Here is a 21,615-nt window from a genome sequence, read left to right as displayed (position 1 = left end):
GCTTTAAGACGCAAACAGGGATTGGCAGGACAAATAGCCAACAGTCAACTCTCCATGAGCCGCCTACGGCATGGCTAGGAGCATTCACCGTCTCCACCTGTCCCAGTTGTCCGGTTCAAAACTCTACGCTGGTTCTCTATGGATGCCGTATTTGCCTTGATGCGTCCTGGAATTGATGCATTCCACCTGCCAGGTTCAGGGAATACCGCCCAATTAGAAGCCGATAATCCTGGGGGTTGCATCTGTAGTAGCAGGCAGCGACATATCCCCCCTAGCTCACCTAGGCACGTTTCTCTATAACTTCCCGTTTGATTGTTCCCGCATGATACACACTTCCGCATGTGCATGTATAACCTTTCCAGACATTTACTCCAAGTTGGCGGAACTCCGTCCCCCGAACCATCCTCAGGGGTGTGAGGGGGAAAGTCGACAAGATGTAGATACCAAGACACTAAGGGACCTGAGTTCAATCGACGTGGTGACGTGGATTCCACCTTCCTTTATGATAACAGAGCAAATCCCGTATGCAGTGACATCTGAAGAGTAGCTGGGATGGCCTCCACATAAGGACACGCTCTATTTCAAGTGACATAGGATAGCGGGTCTCCTTTGGCTATTTAAATGGTCTTTATTGACCAAATGAACGAGTGTGTTATAATTTCACGAATTAGAGATTTGCGGCGAATATGACGATTGTCCCTAACCTTCCTGTCGTTGCTCTTGCAGCCCAAATTCGGTCTCCAGATGTGTCTTTAATTCAAGCTGGCGAATTGGAATACTGGCAACGAATCCGCAAATGCCGAAGGGTATTGCTAACAACCATACAAACCTTAAAGATTGAGTATATAACCCAATCACCTCCGATAATAGTTTCGGGTCATGCATGAGGGAGGATGAGAGGCCGGAACTTGCGAGTGCATATGCTCCACCGTTCGAGAGCTGACGCCTCAAAGAAGGATCGCTGATTCCTCCGAGAAGGGATTCAGTCTTCTCGTTAAATATTGCGGTGGGGATAGCAACCCCCCAGATGGACCCAAAACTCCGCATAAATGCCCAGGTTGCAGTTGCCGTAGCCATGTCAGATTCGTGCAAAGAGGCTTGTATTGGCGGTAATGTGCTCGAATATATCAGGCCTGACCCAGCTCCAAAAATTATCTGGAACCCTGCCCAATATCCAGCCGATGAGTATTGATCAAGAACTGAGAAGAGTCCTACGGCGATTGACATAAGACCGAAACCAATGAAATGGAAAGCTCGGTACTTGCCCCAGACAGAAATCAGAATACCGGCCAGGATACCGAAGGGGGCAACTGCACCCGTAATCGGAAGAACGAAAAGCCCGGACTTCGTTGCGGACGTTCCCAGCACAGCCTGGAAGTAGACTGGCAGGAAGTAGCCAACCCAATAGATCAGAATAGAACCCGTGAATCCTAGGATGAGGGAAAAAAGGGATGTAGGTGTGGGGAATAACCTCAATGGGATAGATGGTTCACGGCAGAAACGCGATGTCTGATGTGCATAGAAAAGAATCAATCCCAGGAACCCAATAGCGAGGGGTAAAATAATCTTCCAAGAAGACCAAGGGTAGAGCGTGCCCGCCCAGGTCAATGACAAGAGAATAGATATGACAGCCATGACAAGTATGACATTGCCAATAAAGTCCACACGTAAAAGCTGTTTGTAGAACCCATTACCTGGCGGAGATGCCACACGCAAGAAAAAATACAGCAAAATCAGGGATAGCCCGGAGAGAGGGAGGTTTATATAAAAAATCCATCTCCAGGAGGCATGCTCGGCTAGCCCGCCACCAAGTACTGGCCCTATCACAGTGCCAATGGCCCAGATAACACCCATTAGCGCAACGTATTTTCCTCGTTCACGCATAGGTACCAGATCCCCAATGACAATATCTATCAGGGTATTGATGCCCCCGCCGCCAATACCTTGAATAGTTCTGCCTAGAATGATCACGGTAGTTCCGTTCGCACCTCCAGCTAATCCGCTACCGACAGCAAACCAGACAACCGAGAGGATTAAGAGCCATCTCCGACCGAAGATGTTGGCTGATTGACCGAAGAGGGGTTGCGTGACAGTAGACGAAAGCACGTACGCATTCGTAATCCAGATGTATAGAGGACCAGCGCCCAAATCCTTGGATATAGTAGGCAGCGCCGTTGAGAGAATTGATGTATCGAGCGCAGATAAAAAAGTAGTCATGCATAGTGCAGGGAATATAGCCCAAAAACGCCATGTCTTCTGCGTAGAGATAACCGTGCTAATGGTATCGGCCTGGCTGTGTACTCCTGCCTCTGTTGGAATTGTAATTGTATCATTTCGGGAGCAGGCAGCAGTTGCTTCTCTCATATTGGCCAACGCCCAGCAGTTATGCAGCTCGTTGCTATCAGGCCTCATAAAAGAGGATATATATTGAGCAGAGACATTATCATTGAGCCGTGACAATTCAGTTGGCAGGCACCAATATATATATCTCGGTCAACAGAGTTTGGGGGCACAAAAAGTCGCCCACATTGTCAATCACCAATCCTAAAATGGTATGCATTGCGAGCATGCTGAGACGACCGGGTATTTTTATGTCGACAGGGGTCCCTAGAATGGTCGTTCACTCCCGTCAGCCCCTTCCGGTTGGTCTCTTGCGCCTGCATGGCGTTGAATCCTTGGAGCAAGTCGGCATCTCGTTCAGGAGCAGTGCCGGCATCTTTTGGCCATGGGTATCAACACATATCCTAACAGCAATTTATTACATAGTTATATATCGCAAAACACCCGACAGAGTGCCAGTATCTGTGTATTTGTGAGGCCAGCAGTTGATGCTGGCCGTCGTATTGCATTGGAGCATCTGAGCTGAACTCATGTTTTGCATGCAGTTATTAGAGCCAGTTAAGGTCCAGGGTCCTTGCTTTCGATTGGCTCCATTTTAAACATTTCTGATTGGCTTAAGTTAAACTAGTTAGGTAACTGCTTTACGTGCTGCCTTGGCATGGACTTCCATTAAACTCGAGAGGCTCGAGAGTTACGTTACTGGGGAATTGTCGACTGCAGTAGGGATTGTTTACATAGTTGCCAGGCACATGTCTCTTAGGCAACATTATATACCGGCGCGATATAATGCTGACTGGAGAATGGACAAATGGACCTAGAAATAATGCAGCTCAGGACAGGAAAAATCATAAGCTTACGACTTTATATGCTGACAGAATGCAAGGACCAGTCTCAAGTGGTTATATTATGGGCTGCAATGATTGATAGTCTTGATCCGCTGCATAGTGAACACAGAGCCAGAACGCCGTCTCGTTATAGGCAGAACATGGTTGTAGAATCGTGAGTTAGCCATTTATCCAGTCTCCTGGTCGTCAGGCTTAGCTAGATCATGCTCCTTTAGAAGAGCATCGATCTCATCAGCACCCCAAAGGTGGTGGTAGATTTTGCCGTCCTTGGTCTTTCCAACAGTGGCAAACTCAACTAAAATTCCCCATGCTAAATTAGATATATCCAACAAATAATCTTGGAAAAGATGTAAAGTGCTTACTCTTCTTGCTGCTCAGTTTGGTAGAGTCCATGGTCTTGCTCAGAACCTTGACAGCCATGCCACATGCCTCCTTCAAATCACAGTCTTCCTTGTAGTCTTGCTTCAAAAGACTTTGTGCGCTAGCATTGTTAGCCCCGACACTGGTAGCTTTCCATCCACCATAGTTGCCGCTAGGGTTGCTCTGGTATAACTGGAATTGCCGGAGTGGGTCGTAGCCAGCGTAGATGAACGATACACCGAACGGCCGAAGACCACCATGCTGGGTGTAGCCCTGCTTCAAATCACATAATCGACGGACTAGTTGTTCACACGGGATATCTTCGTTGTAGGTGAGGAGATATCGTTGAGCGGCTTGACGGGCATAGTTGATGAGTATATTGGCATCGGCAGTCATTCCGGCAACGGCACATATCATGTTACTATAGCCATATTGTTAACAACGGGCGGGATTAGAGTGACATTGCTCCATGGAGGATAACTGACTCGTTTAAGATGTAGAGCTTCTCTGCAGAGGTGTCCTGCTCCAGAAGCTTGCTGGTGACCTTCCGCTCCGCAGCGAGAACTATCCCATCCTTGGCCAGGATGCCGAGGGCAGTTCCGGCGTGGGAGATGGCCTCTAGAGCATATTCAACCTGATACAGGCGGCCTTCCGGCGAGAATATAGTTGTCTACAGCCAGTATCACCGTCAGCCTGGCGCCTTCAGCTAGCTAGCGAGCCGATTAGTCGGAAGGAGAGAGGCCTACCCTAGAGTCGTATCTCCGCGCCATTTGTCCTGTTCCAAGTGCAGATCCGTATCTGTAAACAGTTTAATCTCAAGCAATCTACTTCCAGCGCCCGGTATGAAAGTAGTGTCGGCCTTCCCTCTGCTTCCCCGTCGTCTGTCTTGCTGTCGTTGTTGTTGTTCGGACAGCTCAAGAAGCAACTTTCAGTGAGTTAGGTTAGGCCACCAAAAGCATCGCGCGTACCAAGAGAGAGCTCGGGCCAATCAGAGAGCAGCCGCAGAACTTCGACATAAAAAAACACCAGAAAGGCAGAAGGCGAGGAGAGGGAGAACAACACCAGAACAATTAAATACGTCTTCCAGGACGGCGAATACTTTGGGGACATAGTGAACAGGATGCTGAAGTCGACTTATACTCCAGCCAATGCCCTCCCGCCAGGATGGACCGAGCACAAAGCGCCCTCAGGTAAGGAGATACAGAAGCCTGACCCTTGAATAAACGGTTCATCCTGACAATTATATGTACCAGGGCATCGATATTACTATAATGCAGAGACAAAACAGTCAACATATAAGCGGCCTGTTGAAGAGACACCGGTGCCTGTGGCGGTACCAGCTGCACTACCGTCATATCCGCTACAATTTCAACCACCTGCCCATGTTACCCGAGGCTTTGACCCGAACTTCCAAGGACTCTCTCGAACTAGAGAGCCCTATAGAAAACACCGTCACCCTGAAGACCGGCCGAAGACAAAACATGCTATACCCGGATGTGCTCCGTGGGTTCTGGTAAAGACAAAGCTGGGCCGTCGGTTTGTCCACAACCCAGAGACAAACGAGAGCTTTTGGAAATATCCTGCCGAGGTGATGAAGGGTGTTGTGGAATATGACCGTATTGAGCGAGAAGCTAAAGAAAGGCGTGAGAGAGGAGAAGAGGAGATACCGAAGGCAGAGGCTGGTATTGAACCATCTGAAAAGCGATCAGAACAAACACCAATTCCCGCTGAGGCTGTGCCCAAGAGACGAGACTCAGATAGCGAATATGAGGAGGTGGAAGTGACGGACGATGAAGAGGAAGAACCGTCGAAGCGACTAAAAACCGACGAGGAAGTTAACCAGCAGGTCGAATTCAACGAGGATGACATCGAGTATCAGTTGGCCGCCATGGCAGACGACTACGGTGGTGGCCCCGGCGAGTACGACGAATATGGCGAAGCTGGCGAAACTGAATGGCAAGAGAATGAAGAGGAGCCACCCCTCTCTGAAGAAGATACCATTGCTCTTTTCCGTGACTTGCTTGACGACTTCAGGATAAGCCCATATACTCCTTGGGAAACTATTATCGAAGAAGGGAAGATAGTTTTTGATCCGAGGTACACGGTTCTGCCAAATATGAAATCAAGACGGGAGGTCTGGTCTAATTGGAGCCGTGACCGAATCCATGAGCACAAGGAACGCAAGAAGAAGGAACAACAAGCAAACCCTCGAATTGGATATTTTGCACTTCTGCATGAACATGCTACCCCTAAACTCTATTGGGCTGAGTTTAAGCGAAAGTATCGAAAGGAGCCGGAAATGAAAGATAGCAGAATACCAGAAAAGGAGAAAGAAAAGCACTACCGTGACCATATTGCAAGACTAAAACTTCCAGAAAGTACTCGAAAGTCCGATCTATCTTCTCTACTCAAGTCTATCCCGCTATCATCACTTAACATGTCAAGCTCGATCCACTCACTACCTCAGCAAATTCTATCCGACATTCGATATATATCCCTACCTTCGCAAACCCGAGATGAGCTTATCGAGTCTTACATCCTTACACTTCCCGCGGCGCCAGAGCAAGCGGATATGCTAGATGATGCTGAAAAGACCGAACAGCTAAAGAAAGAGCAAGAACGGCGAAAGCGAGAGAAGGCTTTGCATGACCGTGAAATGAGAGTGCAAGAAGAGAAGCGAAGACAGCAGAGAGCAGTTATGCATAGCAAAGATGCTCTCCGCCAGGAAGATGCGGAGGTTCAGAGAGCTATGAAAGTGGGCAGAGAGGGTCTTAAAAGTTATATGGATGACACCTAGCTGCGTGTGTACCGCATATATTCTGGTGCTACTAATTGTAAATAGGTATCGCGCTATGCTATATTACATCAACGAACATGATCATTGGAAGACGAATTAAAAGCAGGGTATCGCTTATAAATGACTGATTCAGGACAGTTTTCAACCATTTGTACAAATCCTTTCTTCATCATCTAAATCCCCAATCATCCCAACTTTCTCCCTCATCATCGTCGTCGTCGTCATCGTTTTCATCTTTGTCCCCATCGCCGGCCGTGTGTTTATTATCCGATAGCCCACTTTCTTGTACATCATTGAGTCTGCTCCTCTCTTCTTCTCGTTTTCGGCGAATCTCATCCCGCATCTGCTTTAGCCGTTTGACACGTTGATCCAGTTCCTCCATCTCGTCGAATTCTTCCTCTAAGAATCTGGTAGCATCCTCACGGTCCCCCAGCAATGCTGCCTCTCGGCTCTTTGCCATCGCCTCCCGATCCTCGCGTTCACGCGACTCAAGTTCAGCGGCAGACACGGGGGCAGCAGATATTGTCGCCGAGGTATTTATTGTGGTAGGCGGTTGCTCCCTGGAAGGCTGAGCAACTTCCCGCTCGAAAGCTGCCCACTCATCCTCGTCGACAGCTTGATTTTCAGGTGCAGGTGAAATCTCCTCGGTAATTATCTCAGGTGCGGCCTCCGTTTTATCCGCACTAAGGCTTCGGGGAGGCGACGGTCCATCAGGTATCTCTGCTGTACTATTGACGGTCAGGGCACTCTCATCTTCCGCCTCGTCTTCTGTGTCTGCCCTGGGCTTCTTCCGTGCTGGCTCCAAGTCAGGGCCGTGTCTGCGTTTTTTGGCGGCTTTCGAGCTTGGGAGCTGTCTTGATGCCAGTTCGTTTCGAAGGAGTTCCCGAACATCTACCATAGTGACTTTCTGGTTGTGAGGGAGTGATAAAGATTTTTGGTAATCGGCCTGTGTAGTCGACCTGGAATGTTGACGCCATCCAAGAGCTGTCAGCCATCTCGTCTTTAGCTCGCTACCTTCTGCGGCTCCAGTTAATCTTAATTAACTTATGTAATTAAGTTATAGTCACGTGAACTGGATTACTTAGCTGATTAAAGTTTCTCTCTATGTTTATTTTTAGCTCATTGGAGCACTTCCGTCACAGGAATATTAGAACTGACCAGAACCTCGAGGGAGACCAGAAAGAATATAAGGAAGAGAGATGAGCTATCATACAATATAGCGTCATATCTACACTCATTATTTCGTGACGAAAATTAAAGATAACGTAGGAAAATCGTCCGTCTCAAAAGCCTTTCTTAAACCAGATACCTATCTGAACCGCCGAAACACCATTCCAGCAGCTAATCCAACAGCAAGGCCAACTAGACCTGTCACGATAGCCTCGTTCTCCAGTTCAATGTTAAACCATCCTGCCATTTTTCAGTTAGCTATAAATCACCAAAATTGGAATCTATATCATATGAACCTACCCCTTTGCGCCTCTGGCTCAGGCGCAGACACATCAACGGGACTTTTGATGAAGTTGCCTAAAACACAATCCCCAGACTTCTGTTTACCGTAGCTGACCTTTGCTTGGAGTTCCGGGTCAATGTTCAGGTAAAGATCAATAATGATATTCACATCTTCGCTTGTATTTTGCTCAGGAACTGCTCGTCTATGTTTCCTATATCCCGTCCTTGTGCGGTGCGAGGTATCACTTCTCGGTATCTCTGTTTCAGTCTCCTCTTCTGAAGAGTAATACCGGCCAAAAGTAGCCCGATGCCTCTTTCTAGACTCGGGTTTTGGAATGGGGAAATGTGGACGCCGCGTATTCCTATAAGTATCACTTAGTGAAGAGAAGAAGAAACCGGGGTGTCTCCATGGCTTTACATACCATGTTTGACCAACACATGGGTACCTTGGTCTTTTCACCCGCTCATAAAAGCTATCTGAAGAAGTTTCCGTGGAGGCATTCTCGGATGGTGAGAGTACGCAACTCGGAGAAGTAGGACCGCCCATGCGCCTTCTCTCCCGCCGTTCCATAAAATCAAACTCGGACACCAGAACGACATCAAGGTAATCAAAATTCATAGGCTCCACGCAAATATTGGTACCATGCAATTTGTCATACATGAGTAACTCGTCATCTGTCGAAACATCCATGGATGGCTTACGGTAACGAGGTGACGCAGGTTCCCCTCTAGTATTCCAGGCGTTTCCGCAGAAGTGCGACTTGAATGATATAGGGTATTGGCAGGCGGTACCTCAGAGCGTGAAACTTCTTGATTCTCATCTTGATTCTCTGTCCCCTGGGGTGTAGTCACTGCCTCTTTCTCATTCGCATCCTCAGTGTCTTGCCCCTGCGGGGAAGCAAAAATGGGCTCATCCTCACCCGGCTCTACTGTGGGTTGCAAACCGGGGGAAATGACTCTCTCTAGATAATCGTGGGATTTTGCCAGGGGTGATTCTCCAGTGTCAGCCTCATGTTCATTGACAGGTATATTTTCGGTCTCAGTTTCTTGAAGCCCTATTACACTTGGTCCGTCACCAATACACCAATCGAAGAGCGAGCGTGGGGCTGATGGCAAGCGAGGAGGTGTGGGTATACCTTTGGCTCATCTCTTTTCCCTTGTCAGCCTCTCAAACTCAGATAGTGGAATGAAATTTCGTGGATATGGCTCCGAAAAGACACAATATTTTGGCCGCCCGAGCCTAGCAACTTTCTCTTGTATCTCCTGATCCTCGGGTGAGGTATCTTCCGGTGCACCCATAGTTTTGGGTGCAGGATTAGGAGGAGTTCTGGAATAGTTTTTCATGCGCCTATCACCAGGCAGTCGAGGGCCACTTGGCTTTTTAAATACCCAAGGAACAGGCCCAAATACCTCGTCACTAAGCGATGTGTCTGTATCAGATGCATCCTCGCTTAACATTTGTTTTTCAGCTCGCCGTCTTGCGCGTGCGTACTTTCTGTCCTGCCTGTCTTCTGAATCTTCGGCTAGGAGACCCTGATCCAGGCGCTGCTGACGCATCTCTGCGTCTTGTTCTTTGCCCATTCTCCTATTTCTATCTCTCTTCTCCCCAAGTCTGTCCTGCCATTCTTGATAACCCTTGGCCGGAGCTGCATATCCCGATTCATCAACAGGGTATCGCAGATGAAGTATGTCAGAGTGAATAGGAAGGTCCTCCACATCATCTTCTGTGATTCCCAGATCATCTTCGTTCGACGCTTGCTTCTCCCCTTTGGTACAATTAGTAAAGGATGTGGCTGCTTCATCCTCAAATACCCAAGGAGCAGATCTAGATTCATCCTCGCTAAGGGAGCTGTCGGTGTCAGACAGCTCATCCCTATACGCTTGTTTCTTTGCTAAATTTTGAGTCCGCGTCTTTTTTCTCAGCCGTCGAGACTCTAGCTTGTCCGCAGGGAGACCCTGAGCTAAGCACCTGGTTCTTTCTGCTTCATGAAACTTCTTTATTTCATGATTCTGCTTGTTCATCAGTTGCTTTGAACCATCCTTCAATTCTTGGTATCCATTGGTTGGAGCAGCGTATCCGGATCCATCGGCAGAATAATTTAGACCAAACGTATCTAGATAAGGAGGAAGCTCTTCGACATCATTTTCATTTATTGGGTCATCTCGGCCCAGTCCGGGGTTTTTGATACAATCGGTAGAGTTAGAGTCGTATGAAGAGGAATCACCCAGTTTGGATGATGTATCACTAGAGTAACTGGCAGAATTTTGAATCTGATTATCCACCGAAGTGATAGCCGGGCTGTCCTTATGGTTGTGGTGGTCGATATTACTCGCGTCACATACTAGGTCCGGTTGCATTTTGACGGCGTGCAAAATCCAGTTTGTTGGGGATAAAAGGTAGTTTGGATGCAATAATAAATGAACATGGAAAGTTTATCTGCCAGTATGTAAGGAGAAAGAAGATGAAGAAGCTAGAGACCAGAAAAATATTTGTTCTCGATGTGGTTGTTTGTTGGGGAGGCCAGACAGGCAGCGGGTAGTGTCTATGCGGCTAAGCGCCGGGGCTGCTGATGTCACAAGTTAACCATCCCTGCATAACGAATAGGTAAAAATACTCACAGAGGTCCTATAAATAGGACGACATGTACGTCGTCCCCAGGCTGGCGGTTATGCATCAGATTATCCGGTGTGTTCTTGGTTACCAGCCGAGAATATATGTGAAACAAGCCCTGGGTTAGGTTTCGCTACCGTGCTAACTGGGAGATGAGTGCATATATATAGATACTCCCATGTTTCGCCTGGCGCTGAAATATACAAGGTCTTGACTCGCACAAAGACGTCCCTTGAAATACCTTTTTTTTTTTTTTTCTTGTTTGATCTAGGCAACATGGTCACGCATGCTCGATCGATGTCCCAGGTTTTTAATAATTATTACCGCACTGTTGTACCTTCATACCTCTTGGAATTGCCCACCATCCAACCAAACGATCACAGGCAGAGGATGGCTGCGGCGCTGGCATCTACCCCAATAGCTCCTTTCCCCTCCTATTTCCCCACCAAAATATTTAATGTAAACCGTCGCGGTGACACTGCTGCCTACCCAGGAAGCTGGAGGGAGATCTCGGAACCCTGGCAAAAGATCTGGAAAGCAAGAGAACTGCTATTCTAGCCAATTACTTCCAGGATGGCGCAGAAATTTCATGCAGAAGTATACTTCTAGAACCCCAGGACAGAGAACAATGCGTTGCTGGTGCTGCTGTCTGGTTGGGTTGCAGACAACTGGCTCTTGACTTCTAATAAAACAGCATCGGAAGCAGCAGCAGCCGCCCAAGAGAGACTGAGAATACCCTGGGTATTGATAAAAACTTCCTCCAGTGAATGCATTGACCAGGGCCCTGATCTACAGTGACTTATTATATGTCTAGAGCAAAAAGAAACGAGCATTTGAGCTAGTAAGATATGTTCAAGAAACATGCTGAGCTATTATCTAGCCCTATTGAAATTGTATCAAGGGGTATTTTCATAGTGATTTTCACTAGTTGTTATTTTGTTTGTTTGTGAGTTGTAATTATTTATAATTTATGGCTTTTCTTGCAAAAAGATAATGTTCTAGATAGTATAAAACTTTGTGTAGAATCGGATAAAGGCAGAATATAAAGATATCAGTATTCAGCTAAGCTAAATAAAAGTAAGCAGGTTCTCCTTTTTTCCTCTGTTGTTGTTGTTGCTGTTGATATAAAAGTTGTTCTTTTGACGTTGATTTTAGAGTAAGCTATCACGTGAGAGTCTAACCACTTCTAGTAACTATTTGTCAGCCAACTTTTTTCTCTTTCTTTCTTATGACAACAACTTCAGCAATATCGCAGCAATAATAACAAGTTTCTCTCTTTTCTTTCTCCTTACGCGCTTTTTGTTTCATGAATACTAGGGGTCCCTATGATAATTTATCATAACCCTATCCTCTGCTTGATAAAAGATACCACATTGCAACGTGTCCTGAGCGCGCTTTTTGCTTCATCCCGTTCGCGCAGACAGCCCCAATACAAGCAGCGATAAGCAAGAGTGCGTTTTCCTGTTTCCAGGGCAGCGATACCGTCACTACATAAACTTGAGTTGATAAAGAGAAGAGATATAATTACGATTCCTTCTCTTACGGTACGGCTATTGAGTCTGGGAGTGGAGGCTTTCCCCGCACAAGAAAAGTATCACTCTGGTATACACGATATTACGTTCAAGGAGGGAGTTCAGATATCAGTTATCCGTCACGTCTGCTGTCATCAGAGACAAGCCCTGTGTATTACTCTTAAGCACCTTCGATGCCTGTAGTCAAAACGGTTTCGTTGGGTTGCAAGCAGAATCAACAGCCCTCGACGCTCCTGAGCTTCAAAGGATTGTAGTTATCGGTTATCAACAGCGTTTCTGTCTCCTTAACTTATAAGATCATGGCTGGTAAGCACTTGTATCCCACACTGTACATTCTTGGTTTGCCAGAGAGCATCCAGAACAGCGATGCCTTCGTGAAATCCCGGTCATCCGTGTCGTGGATGGAGCAGACCACGTTTTTATGAACAGAAACTAACATACGGTGACAGACGAACCACGCCGCTCCGGCCGAGCAACCAAAGGCCAGCACAAGAACCTCGATATCGACCCCCCGCAAAACAAACGGAAAAGCAAGGGCCAAGGAAAGGGTCAAAAACAAAGCTCGAACGAACCCACGCCGCCAGTGTTGAACGAAGAAGACGAAATAATCCGATGTATATGTGGCGAATACGAGGAGGAAGAAGACGTCGAACGTGATATGATATGCTGTGACAAATGCGCTGCCTGGCAACACAACGACTGCATGGGACTTATCTTCCCCAAGGGAGAAGAGCCAGCTGAATATTTTTGCGAGCGGTGCAAGCCAGAGAATCATAGGGAGTTGTTGGACAAGATAAGTAGGGGTGAGAAACCATGGGAAGAAGCGGCAGCAAAAAGAGCACAAGAGGCGGAAGAGAGGAAATCTCGCAAAAAGAAGGGTGGGAAACGAGGAAAGAAGGCTAGGCAAAGTGACGTCAAACCAGAGCATAGCGATACTCCAACTATGGCCAAGAGTGACAAACAGTCGCCCCCAATGCAGCACAATATTGAAGTAGCTGTGCCTCTTCATCATGAGGACGTCGGTGCCCATAAACGCAAACATGAGGAACGAGAGGAGAGTATTACGCAGGAATCCGTAAGTTCAACTATGTGCCCCCCCTTTTCCCTTATATACAAGCTTACCATAACAAAACCCTAAGCAGGGTTCGAGACAGAAACTTCAAAAGCTGTCTACAAACCTCCCAGCATCATCCTCGCCTGTTCAGAGTGGAATGCAAAGCGCAAGGCAAAGTGCCACGAGCCCAATGACTCCTAGCCAGGGCCCCAATTTGAAATCTCGGTCTGGGTCTACAGCTGGGACCGATCACCTGATTGTAGCCAGGAGAAGCGCCGCAACCGCTTTGTCCAAGCTGGTCACCGAGATTGCTGGTACTGCAGTGGCTGCTGGGACCTTCACTATCCCGTCAGACAGCACAAAAGAGGCTGTCGGTGAAAGGCTCGGAACAGAAATAGAAGATTGTATGTACAGGAATCTTTGTGGGTCAGCCGGGGAGCCTAATGATGCCTATAAAAACCAACTGCGGACCATCCTGTTCAATGTAAGGAAAAATCCTTCGTTACGTGATAGTCTGCTTGTAGGCCGTACAACACCAGATGCTATATCGACAATGAGCACACAGAACATGGCCAGCCAAGAGCTGCGTGAAAAAGATGAAGAGATCAAGCGGGAGGCTGAGAGACAGCATACTATCATTCAGGAGCAGGGGCCTCGTATCAGACGGACCCATAAAGGAGAAGAGCTGGTAGAGTCCGATCCACAGACAATTGGCACCGAATCCGTCTTCTCTACCGCACCAGCTCGTCGGGACACTGCTACCGAAAGTGAGCTACCATCCGCCAAGAGCCCGCGACATACCAGCCCAACTGCCGCCCATGGTCAACCACATGCAGATAGGACTACGCGCGAAACTTCTGATACCAATCGTCGAAACTCTTCCAATTTCAATATTGAAAATGTTTGGTCCAGCGTCCATTCTCCCGGCGCCTCTCACTCGGAACAGCAATTCGGTCCCGCATCCTCATTCAATGAGCCTTCACACCCCATGAACAAAGTCCAGGAGGACGCAGAGATTGACAACTTGCTGAGGGACGAAGCTGATTCCCCTCCTTACTCTCCCAAGGACATTCAGGACGATGGAGACATTTGGCACGGTTCCGTGTCTATGAGCTCTGTAGCAGAATTTCGTACTGCCGGAAGGCATGTCGGTGGCGCGGACCTCAGTGCAAAGATTCCCTGGTCACAACTTGTCCCTCCAAGAATTACAGTGGATGGTCGGATCGATGTCCAATTGGCAAGTAATTACCTTTGCGGATTAAGATATAGCCATACTACAGATATTTCAGTGGTGGCCCTTGAGCAGCCCCATTCAGCAGACGATGCCGTACAGTTCAACAGACTGTTCAATTATTTCATGGACCGCAAAAGGTACGGAGTGGTCGGAAAACATCCTCTTCCTGCGGTCAAGGATGCCTACCTAGTACCCGTAGAGGCCGGTCACAGCAAGAAACCCGACTTTATTGAACTACTCGAGAACAACCAAGTCCAAGACCCCACACCAACTCGGCTTCTCCTCTTTGTTCTTGTTGTCAAAACCAACTTCAACCAATCTACACCCTCCCATACAACCCCCCAGGCCCCTTCCAGGAGTGCTGCCAGTCCTTTGCAAGCGGATAATGAGTACAACCCAGTCGATCCCGCAGGGCTAGGCCACGCTCAGGGAAACACCCCTGCCCAAGGTCCTAACCCCCAGCAAGGACAGTTCAACAACGGTTCCACCAACGCCCCGTCACCTGGCCAAGCTCTCACTGGCCAGCAGGCAGCCATCCACGTGCTTGGACCACTAGCTGCGGCTCCCGCTATCCAGGAGCTATTGCAAAGAGCGCCTAATGCGAGTGTCGAGCAGCTCAATGTAATAGCAGGCATTTTGAGACAGAATCCACAGGCCGCCAATAACCTCCAACTGCTAATGGGTGCGATTTTACAAACAACAAATGGCACACAGTTGAGTTAAAAAGGCATTTGGTCGTGCTCATTGATACCCAGTTATGCTCTCTACGCAAGTTCTACCCGCAATCAGCGAGTTGGTGCTTTTTCTATCCACAAAGTCAACAGCTTGTCTCAATCCTTTAAACACGGACAACCAATGTTATTACTGAGTAGTATTTGTATTGAACATACTTCTCGATTATTTTTCTGTTTTGAGTGAAACGTTTTCCCCGAGATATGCTTCTTTCAATACCTGTATTCGTGTACATATGTGTGTGTAATTTCTCTTTTACCCTTATTTGCTCTTCTCCACAAAAACGACAAAGACGTGCCTCTAACATCTTTGGAAGATCCCGGGCACTGAAAATTTATCCATGGAAGTGTGGCGTATGGGCGGTATTTTGTTTGTACTTTTCTTTGTCTCTATCCTATGCCATGGGCCATGTTTGAGTGGTGTTTGATTTATTGGAGAACTGTGGCATATCTTGTATGATTCTATTACTTTTGCAATTGCAATTCTGTCTGGTGACGCTAACAACAAGGTTTATTAAGAAAATTGTATTAATGTCGTGTAATTAACGTTGTCACATTATATTTTCGTAGACAATGCCTCTATATGGACGAGTGCTCAACAAGAAGACCTTCCGAAACAGAGGAGGATAGGGAACTAAAAGATAGAACGATTTACAGTTCGATGTACGTTAATCGGTACTAGTATCAGCTATCTTTTGGAACCAAAAAAACTAGCAACGCCGGCGCTATGCAGATGACATTAACGGAATTGGCAAGTTGATCACCATCTGTTGTAACCACCACCGCCTCCTTTTCTTCTATGGCCACCTCCACTACCTCTGTAGGAACGACCGCCATATCCACCGCCGCCATCTCGGCCCCAGCCAGCATCATCAAAGCCAGCATCACCGCGACCAGATGGACCGTCATCATGCCTAGACGGAGGCTGCCCCTTCATCTCTTTCTGCAAAATACTGTAGGTCTCCCTCATTTTCGCATATCCCAAATGCATTTTCCCGAAGAAATGGTCGGCAAGGCGACGGTCATTATCTAGTCGACTGAGATACGCTCCGCACACATCACAAACCTGCAACTTCTGATGTCCTGAGGGGCCAGATGTATCTGCGAGGGCCTTAAGGTCTCGTTCGAGAGACTCCTTCTGATGCTTAGCGGTTCGTACTTTGTAGAATTCGTCAATAGCAGTAGCAACTGCTCCGAGTTCACCGAGAACGGACGTTTCCTCGAGTCCAGCGTTGATAGTTTTGTTCAGATCTGATATTTGCGACAACTATTGATTTGGTTCATTTCACATTAGCAGACTGAATTTTGAGGACACTAACGGAGTGACAATAGTTACCAAATGGTTTGTTTGCCGTATTTCATCTGGCGTCTTCTCAAGACGGCGTTGTGCCGAATCTATCCTCCTGTTGCATTCATCGATGTATTTCTGCATATCTCGCAAGTAGTCATACTCGAACCCCCATTTAGCCTTTTCGTGTGATGATGCAGCATCATATTCAGCTTTCAAGCCTTCGCTGTGCAATTTTGGACAGGGTCCTAGGTCTTGCTTCGTGTTGGTGAAGAGGTCGTGGGGACATGTACCAGCAAGATAAGAGCGGCAGACTTTCGGGTCGGTGATCGCAACTTGCGCGTTTCGACCAGAACTAGGCCCCCCAATCAACTGATCAGCTTGAGAGACGCGATGAGTCAGTTTATGCAGCGCTTTTAGTTTGATGTGGTTAGATGCAGAAAACACTTACCTCCCATGAGCTGCTCTAAGAGCTTCCGCTGCTCTGCAGCCATTGTGAGTTGTGGAGGCGCAAACCAGAGACAGTGCCAATTTGTAGATAATAGTCAATTTAGCTTGCTGAAACAAACTGCCTCTATACAAATTACCCCGTGAGACTTGGATCTTATATCTCTCTCCTTGTCTCCATAAGACGTTGTTCAGCTTTTGCGCAAAAGCAAGAAAAGAGACTCTCATTAGCCGCTATTATTACATAATCGAGATTTAACCTAGTTATTAGGCGCGCGTCTATTCATACTGGCATCAAAAAGCAAAGAAACACCCGCGAAAAGGAGACCAAGACGAAGACGAAGCAGACGCAGGACGATACAAAGAAGAAGGGATCAAGCTGGAGGTCAGGGATGGTGCGAACTGGCTGGGAGTGACAGCCCTTTTTCATTTCGCTCGCTCGATATGATGTCCTCCCTGCATTCGCTGCTCTGGACACTGGTAGTCTCAGCCCTGCTCGCCGCCGCCAATACTATCGACTATCATGAGCAGCTGGTGCTTCACCCACTGCCGCCATCAAACCTGCTGGCGTCCTTCAACTTCCGCAGCAATGAGTCCAGTGCTGCGTTCGAACAGCAGAACTACCGATATTTCCCCCGTTCTCTAGGCCAGATCCTACAGCATACACATACGAAAGAATTGCATCTGCGATTTACCACCGGACGATGGGATGCTGAGAACTGGGGAGAACGACCCTGGCATGGCTTCAAGGAGGGAGGCACTGGAGTAGAGCTCTGGGCGTGGATTGAGGCGCAGGACGCTGATGCGTATGATAATCTTGAAGCAGTCGATATTTGAAATAGATGGCTAATACAGTATACTTATTCTAGAGCATTCAAAAAGTGGATTTCGCTCACGCAGTCGCTATCTGGACTATTCTGTGCATCTATGAATTTCATCGACTCGACACGGACCACGACCCCTTCTCTTACTTTTACCCCCACTGGAACTATACCGCATGACGGACTACATCTTCTCCATGGCACGCTGCCGGGTGAGGTTGTGTGCACCGAGAACTTGACGCCCTTTCTGAAGCTTCTGCCATGTAAAGGTAAAAGCGGCATATCCGGACTCTTCGATGGCCACAAGCTCTTTGATGCGTCGTGGCAGACTATGTCTGTCGATGTTAGGCCGGCTTGTGCGGAGGAGAATTCTGAAATATGCCATGTCGAGATTGAGCAAACCGTGGACATGGTCCTGGATCTGGATAGATCAAAGCGGGCTAGAGACAACCCTATTCCTCGTCCTGTTCCTGCTGCGGAGCTGATTTGTGATGAATCCAAACCCTATCACTCCGGAGACTTTTGTTACCCAATTGGGGCATCCCGGTCGCAGACATGGAGCATTGAAGACGTCTTCGGGCGAACGATACCCTCCAGCTGCCCTCTCGGTCGGGATGATGCGCAAACTGTCTGTATCAAGGTCCCCGATAGCATGGAGGTACTGCCGAGCTCCGACGCAGTAGAAACGCGTGCGCCAGACGGCAATTCGCGCTGTTATTCTCTGCATCCCAACCAGCCTTTCAATCTGGTCGTCCCAGCGCAACACTCCAGTAGCAGCTACCTGGAGGCCCAAGTTGTGCACTTGGAAAGGACCATAATCGGCCACGGCCAAGAACGAGGAGGCCTCAGGTCTATATTGACCAACCCTTCGCAAACCGATACAGCTAACTTCGTCTACTTTGAAACCCTTCCCTGGTTCATGCGCCCGTTTTTGCATACAATGAAGACAAAGATCAGTTATGGTTCAGAACCCGCGGTCGAAGTACCGCTCTCTGATATTATCAAGGACATCTTTTACCGGCCTGCTATTGACCGTCATCGTGGCACGCAGTTGGAGCTCGTCTTGTCTGTCCCTCCAGCCTCGACAGTCACCCTGGTATATGAGTTCGAGAAGGCCATCCTTCGGTACACGGAGTACCCACCAGATGCCAACCGAGGCTTCAATGTTGCTCCCGCCATCGTCCGTGTTCTAAACAGAAACGAGTCGATAATGGCGCCTCCCGTCTATCTACGGACCACCAATCTTCTCCTACCGCTTCCGACGCCCGACTTCAGCATGCCATACAATGTCATCATCCTGACAAGTACAGTTATCGCCCTCGCATTTGGGAATATATTCAATGTGATAATCCGTCGGTTTGTTACCCTCGAGGAGGCACCTCGCAGGAATATCAAAGCGCTTCTACTGGGACGAGTGGCAGCTCTTAAAAGCAAGTTGGGAATAAAACCCCCAGAGAAAGTAGCGTAATGCAGTATTTTTCTAGCTTCTACTGGCTGGCCTTGATATCCATGTAAATATCGTCATAGCTAAAGCTATGAATATATATAACTACCTAGTCGGCCATCGTTGGAATATTTTGAATACGTAGAGTATGAAGTAGCTAAGCTGACCCTTGGAAAATATCAACCTCCATCCTTGCAACCAACGCAGACCAGGCTGGTTGGCTGTTCGTACATTTAAATGGTTAGTTACTACTCCGTAAGTCCGTCGCGAGTTGATAGGCTAAGCTAGCTAACTTGTTAGTCAAATAAATATCCGGGGGTCTCGACTTCGAACTCGAACTTAGCTTGGACTTCCCCAGAGCTCGCCAAAGAGTCCAGATATCCCAGAACTCCGCGACACAAGGCTCAAAAACACCCCCATCGCACGCCAGTCTCCTCGATATACTCCCGCCGACTGCCAGAGGCATCATCCTCGCTGTCCACTCACACAGCTACTACTAAATAAGCAGAACGAAGCAAGATGGCTACGCGCCGCGGGGCCGCGAAGGAGACGCAGTCCGAGATATCAACACCAAAGCCGGCATCCTCGCAGCCAGCCGGTACTGAGCTAAGATCTCTCCCCGGGTATGATTGTCCTTCCGGCTCTTTGTGAGGTCCGTTTGTACTCGGAAGGTAGCTAACTGGTTAAATGGTTGCGACGCAGTGGCGTGCTATGGAAGTTCATACTCTACTCGGTGATGATCGTGTGCTGTCCTCTCGGGACATACTACGGGACCGTCGATAGGGTATTCGACGGTACGTCAATTACAATTTGATTTGGCTTACTTGTTCTACTCATGGCATTGCTAACTGATGAGTGTAGGCAACACTACGTATGCGGGCGCAGCGGCGGCGGGAGCAGCAAATGTGGTGTTGATCGTGTACATCATATTTGCCATTCGAGAGGATAACGAGATCGAGAGGAAGGCTGCAGACGAGTTCAAGAAGGATAGATAAGTTAATACTGTGTTTGTTTGGGTATACTCTCTATAAGTCATGATTATATAGCAATGCAATGCAGATGCTTGATGCTTGATAATATAGAACCGGAGACTGCAGGGCTGGTATTCATTCTTGAGGTAAAAATATTTACAGGAGCAGAGCGTACACCAGGCCTGATCAATTAAATTCAAAGGCGTAAAATGAGAAAGGGGGAAAAAGGTCAAGGTATCAATATCAAATCAGCACGAAATCCAGTTGCGTCGCCGTCTTTCCGTTCCACCCCCATTGCATTCCATCCACCCATATCCATATCCATATCGTACCGTACCATAAAAACTACCAACAGAAAAAAAACCGACTGCCGTAGATCACAAGATATAAACAGAGAAATCAAACGAGGGTTCACGTTGAAGTTGAAGCTGAAAGGATTAATAGAGATATATCGTTGCCAGAGCGGTAGAACAAAGGAAACAATCAAACGGTAGAGTTGGGTTCGTGGTATCATCAAACATGGGTCCAGTGAGTAAGTGAATAGACAAACGGGAACAATTCAATGGCACATCCTTGGTAGTAATCCTGGGCCGTCCCATCGACCGAAGAGTAACAGCAAAGTAAATCTTTCTTTTTCTCTAACCTTGATAGTTAAGAGGAAAGGAAAGAAAAAAGTAAATGCGTAGGCTTTTTGGTTTGTTGTGTTTTGTAATCGTACATGGCTGGATCAAGTCCTGCTAATCCGGCGTTTGAACCAGCTTTTGCGTTTACCTTCCTGCAGTGTTGCTCCTGTCACAGCCGGGGGAGGAACGGCAACGGGAACTTCCTTCCGGGGAACGGGAGGAGGAGCCTGGTACTGTTGTCTTATTTGCTGCTGAGGAGGCGCACTGTAGATGTTCTCCTGGCCGGAATTCATGAGCTGCTGGGACTGCTCTAGCTGTGGATCGGTGCCGAAGCCAGCGAACCCATATGACTCGGCAGGCTGGTCATCATACTTCTGGCCTTGGGGATGATTTTGTTGTTGTTGTTGCTGCTGCTGAGCCAACCTATCCATGGAACTATTGACAGAGCTCGGATCCGTTGAGTTTACCCAGTGGTCCACAGATCTACCGCCGGAGCCCGAGGGAGAGTTGGAGTTCGGGTTGTCCTGCTGGCCCTGGTACTGCGGCTGGGGGTAGTAAGAGCTGGCATTGCTGGGGTAGTGTGTTGGGTAAGAGCTGTAGGCGTAGTTAGGGTCTGAGTTAGTGCGAGGTGGAGGAGCCTGGCGGGGAGGTCCGGCTCGAGCAGGACGTTGGTTGCTGTAGTTATACTGGCTCATATCCACGGCCGAGCCGTAGCCGTTGCCGTACGCATCGACGTAGCTTTCTGGTCTTGACTGGTAGCCACGGGAGACCGAGTAGCTGTCGTAGCCACCTCGTTGGTAGTATTGGCCATTCGACCGATCTGAAACATGGTTAGTATGGGTGTTGTAGATCTAGATATTGGCAGCCCAAGCGACAAAGACGGGCAGATGCAGGAACGATGACGTACCACCTCCAAAGAAGCTTGTCGGCCTGCTGTGGCCATTGGTACTCTCATCTGGGGGGCGGTGGATGTTAGCTGGAGCTGTAATAATAACTAGTCCGGGTCGTAGTGGCTGCGGTGGACCAACCTGGCCGGGCGTATGACATGCGCCGACTGCCGTAAGT

At 48.1% G+C, this 21,615-nt stretch overlaps 10 protein-coding genes across 10 annotated transcripts; 3 read left to right on the top strand and 7 right to left on the bottom strand.

Moving 5' to 3' along the window:
* Positions 1-699: 699 nt before the first annotated feature.
* Positions 700-2,412, bottom strand: TRV_06911 (uncharacterized protein; the record flags this gene model as incomplete). The annotated part of the gene is made up of 1 exon (XM_003019040.1): positions 700-2,412. One exon carries the CDS (start codon positions 2,410-2,412, stop codon positions 700-702), a length of 1,713 nt encoding a protein of 570 aa, XP_003019086.1.
* Positions 2,413-3,352: 940 nt separating this feature from the next.
* Positions 3,353-4,315, bottom strand: TRV_06910 (uncharacterized protein; the record flags this gene model as incomplete). Its single annotated transcript, XM_003019039.1, has 4 exons — positions 3,353-3,480; positions 3,548-3,966; positions 4,031-4,215; positions 4,292-4,315. The coding sequence occupies 4 exons, from the start codon at positions 4,313-4,315 to the stop codon at positions 3,353-3,355; spliced, it is 756 nt and encodes a 251-aa protein (XP_003019085.1).
* A 350-nt stretch (positions 4,316-4,665) lies between these two features.
* TRV_06909 (uncharacterized protein) lies at positions 4,666-6,342 on the top strand (the record flags this gene model as incomplete). The annotated part of the gene is made up of 2 exons (XM_003019038.1): positions 4,666-4,735; positions 4,823-6,342. 2 exons carry the CDS (start codon positions 4,666-4,668, stop codon positions 6,340-6,342), a joined length of 1,590 nt encoding a protein of 529 aa, XP_003019084.1.
* A 169-nt stretch (positions 6,343-6,511) lies between these two features.
* On the bottom strand, positions 6,512-7,240 carry TRV_06908 (uncharacterized protein; the record flags this gene model as incomplete). The annotated part of the gene is made up of 1 exon (XM_003019037.1): positions 6,512-7,240. One exon carries the CDS (start codon positions 7,238-7,240, stop codon positions 6,512-6,514), a length of 729 nt encoding a protein of 242 aa, XP_003019083.1.
* Positions 7,241-7,651: 411 nt separating this feature from the next.
* On the bottom strand, positions 7,652-8,485 carry TRV_06907 (uncharacterized protein; the record flags this gene model as incomplete). Its single annotated transcript, XM_003019036.1, has 2 exons — positions 7,652-7,704; positions 7,813-8,485. 2 exons carry the CDS (start codon positions 8,483-8,485, stop codon positions 7,652-7,654), a joined length of 726 nt encoding a protein of 241 aa, XP_003019082.1.
* Positions 8,486-8,937: 452 nt separating this feature from the next.
* TRV_06906 (uncharacterized protein) lies at positions 8,938-10,152 on the bottom strand (the record flags this gene model as incomplete). Its single annotated transcript, XM_003019035.1, has 1 exon — positions 8,938-10,152. One exon carries the CDS (start codon positions 10,150-10,152, stop codon positions 8,938-8,940), a length of 1,215 nt encoding a protein of 404 aa, XP_003019081.1.
* Positions 10,153-12,236: 2,084 nt separating this feature from the next.
* TRV_06905 (PHD finger domain protein, putative) lies at positions 12,237-14,948 on the top strand (the record flags this gene model as incomplete). The annotated part of the gene is made up of 3 exons (XM_003019034.1): positions 12,237-12,243; positions 12,387-13,012; positions 13,080-14,948. 3 exons carry the CDS (start codon positions 12,237-12,239, stop codon positions 14,946-14,948), a joined length of 2,502 nt encoding a protein of 833 aa, XP_003019080.1.
* A 768-nt stretch (positions 14,949-15,716) lies between these two features.
* TRV_06904 (uncharacterized protein) lies at positions 15,717-16,738 on the bottom strand (the record flags this gene model as incomplete). The annotated part of the gene is made up of 3 exons (XM_003019033.1): positions 15,717-16,223; positions 16,293-16,558; positions 16,696-16,738. 3 exons carry the CDS (start codon positions 16,736-16,738, stop codon positions 15,717-15,719), a joined length of 816 nt encoding a protein of 271 aa, XP_003019079.1.
* Positions 16,739-17,138: 400 nt separating this feature from the next.
* TRV_06903 (uncharacterized protein) lies at positions 17,139-18,980 on the top strand (the record flags this gene model as incomplete). Its single annotated transcript, XM_003019032.1, has 2 exons — positions 17,139-17,497; positions 17,561-18,980. The coding sequence occupies 2 exons, from the start codon at positions 17,139-17,141 to the stop codon at positions 18,978-18,980; spliced, it is 1,779 nt and encodes a 592-aa protein (XP_003019078.1).
* A 1,598-nt stretch (positions 18,981-20,578) lies between these two features.
* TRV_06902 (uncharacterized protein) lies at positions 20,579-21,493 on the bottom strand (the record flags this gene model as incomplete). The annotated part of the gene is made up of 3 exons (XM_003019031.1): positions 20,579-20,664; positions 20,699-21,401; positions 21,458-21,493. The coding sequence occupies 3 exons, from the start codon at positions 21,491-21,493 to the stop codon at positions 20,579-20,581; spliced, it is 825 nt and encodes a 274-aa protein (XP_003019077.1).
* Between the last annotated feature and the right edge of the window lie 122 nt (positions 21,494-21,615).

The sequence above is a fragment of the Trichophyton verrucosum genome, assembly GCF_000151505.1.
Source record: "Trichophyton verrucosum HKI 0517 chromosome Unknown contig00832_1.f1.exp, whole genome shotgun sequence".
In the NCBI taxonomy this organism is placed as follows: domain Eukaryota; kingdom Fungi; phylum Ascomycota; class Eurotiomycetes; order Onygenales; family Arthrodermataceae; genus Trichophyton; species Trichophyton verrucosum.
Note: the sequence above shows the minus strand (reverse complement) of the source record. Positions and strands in the feature narration are given on the sequence as shown.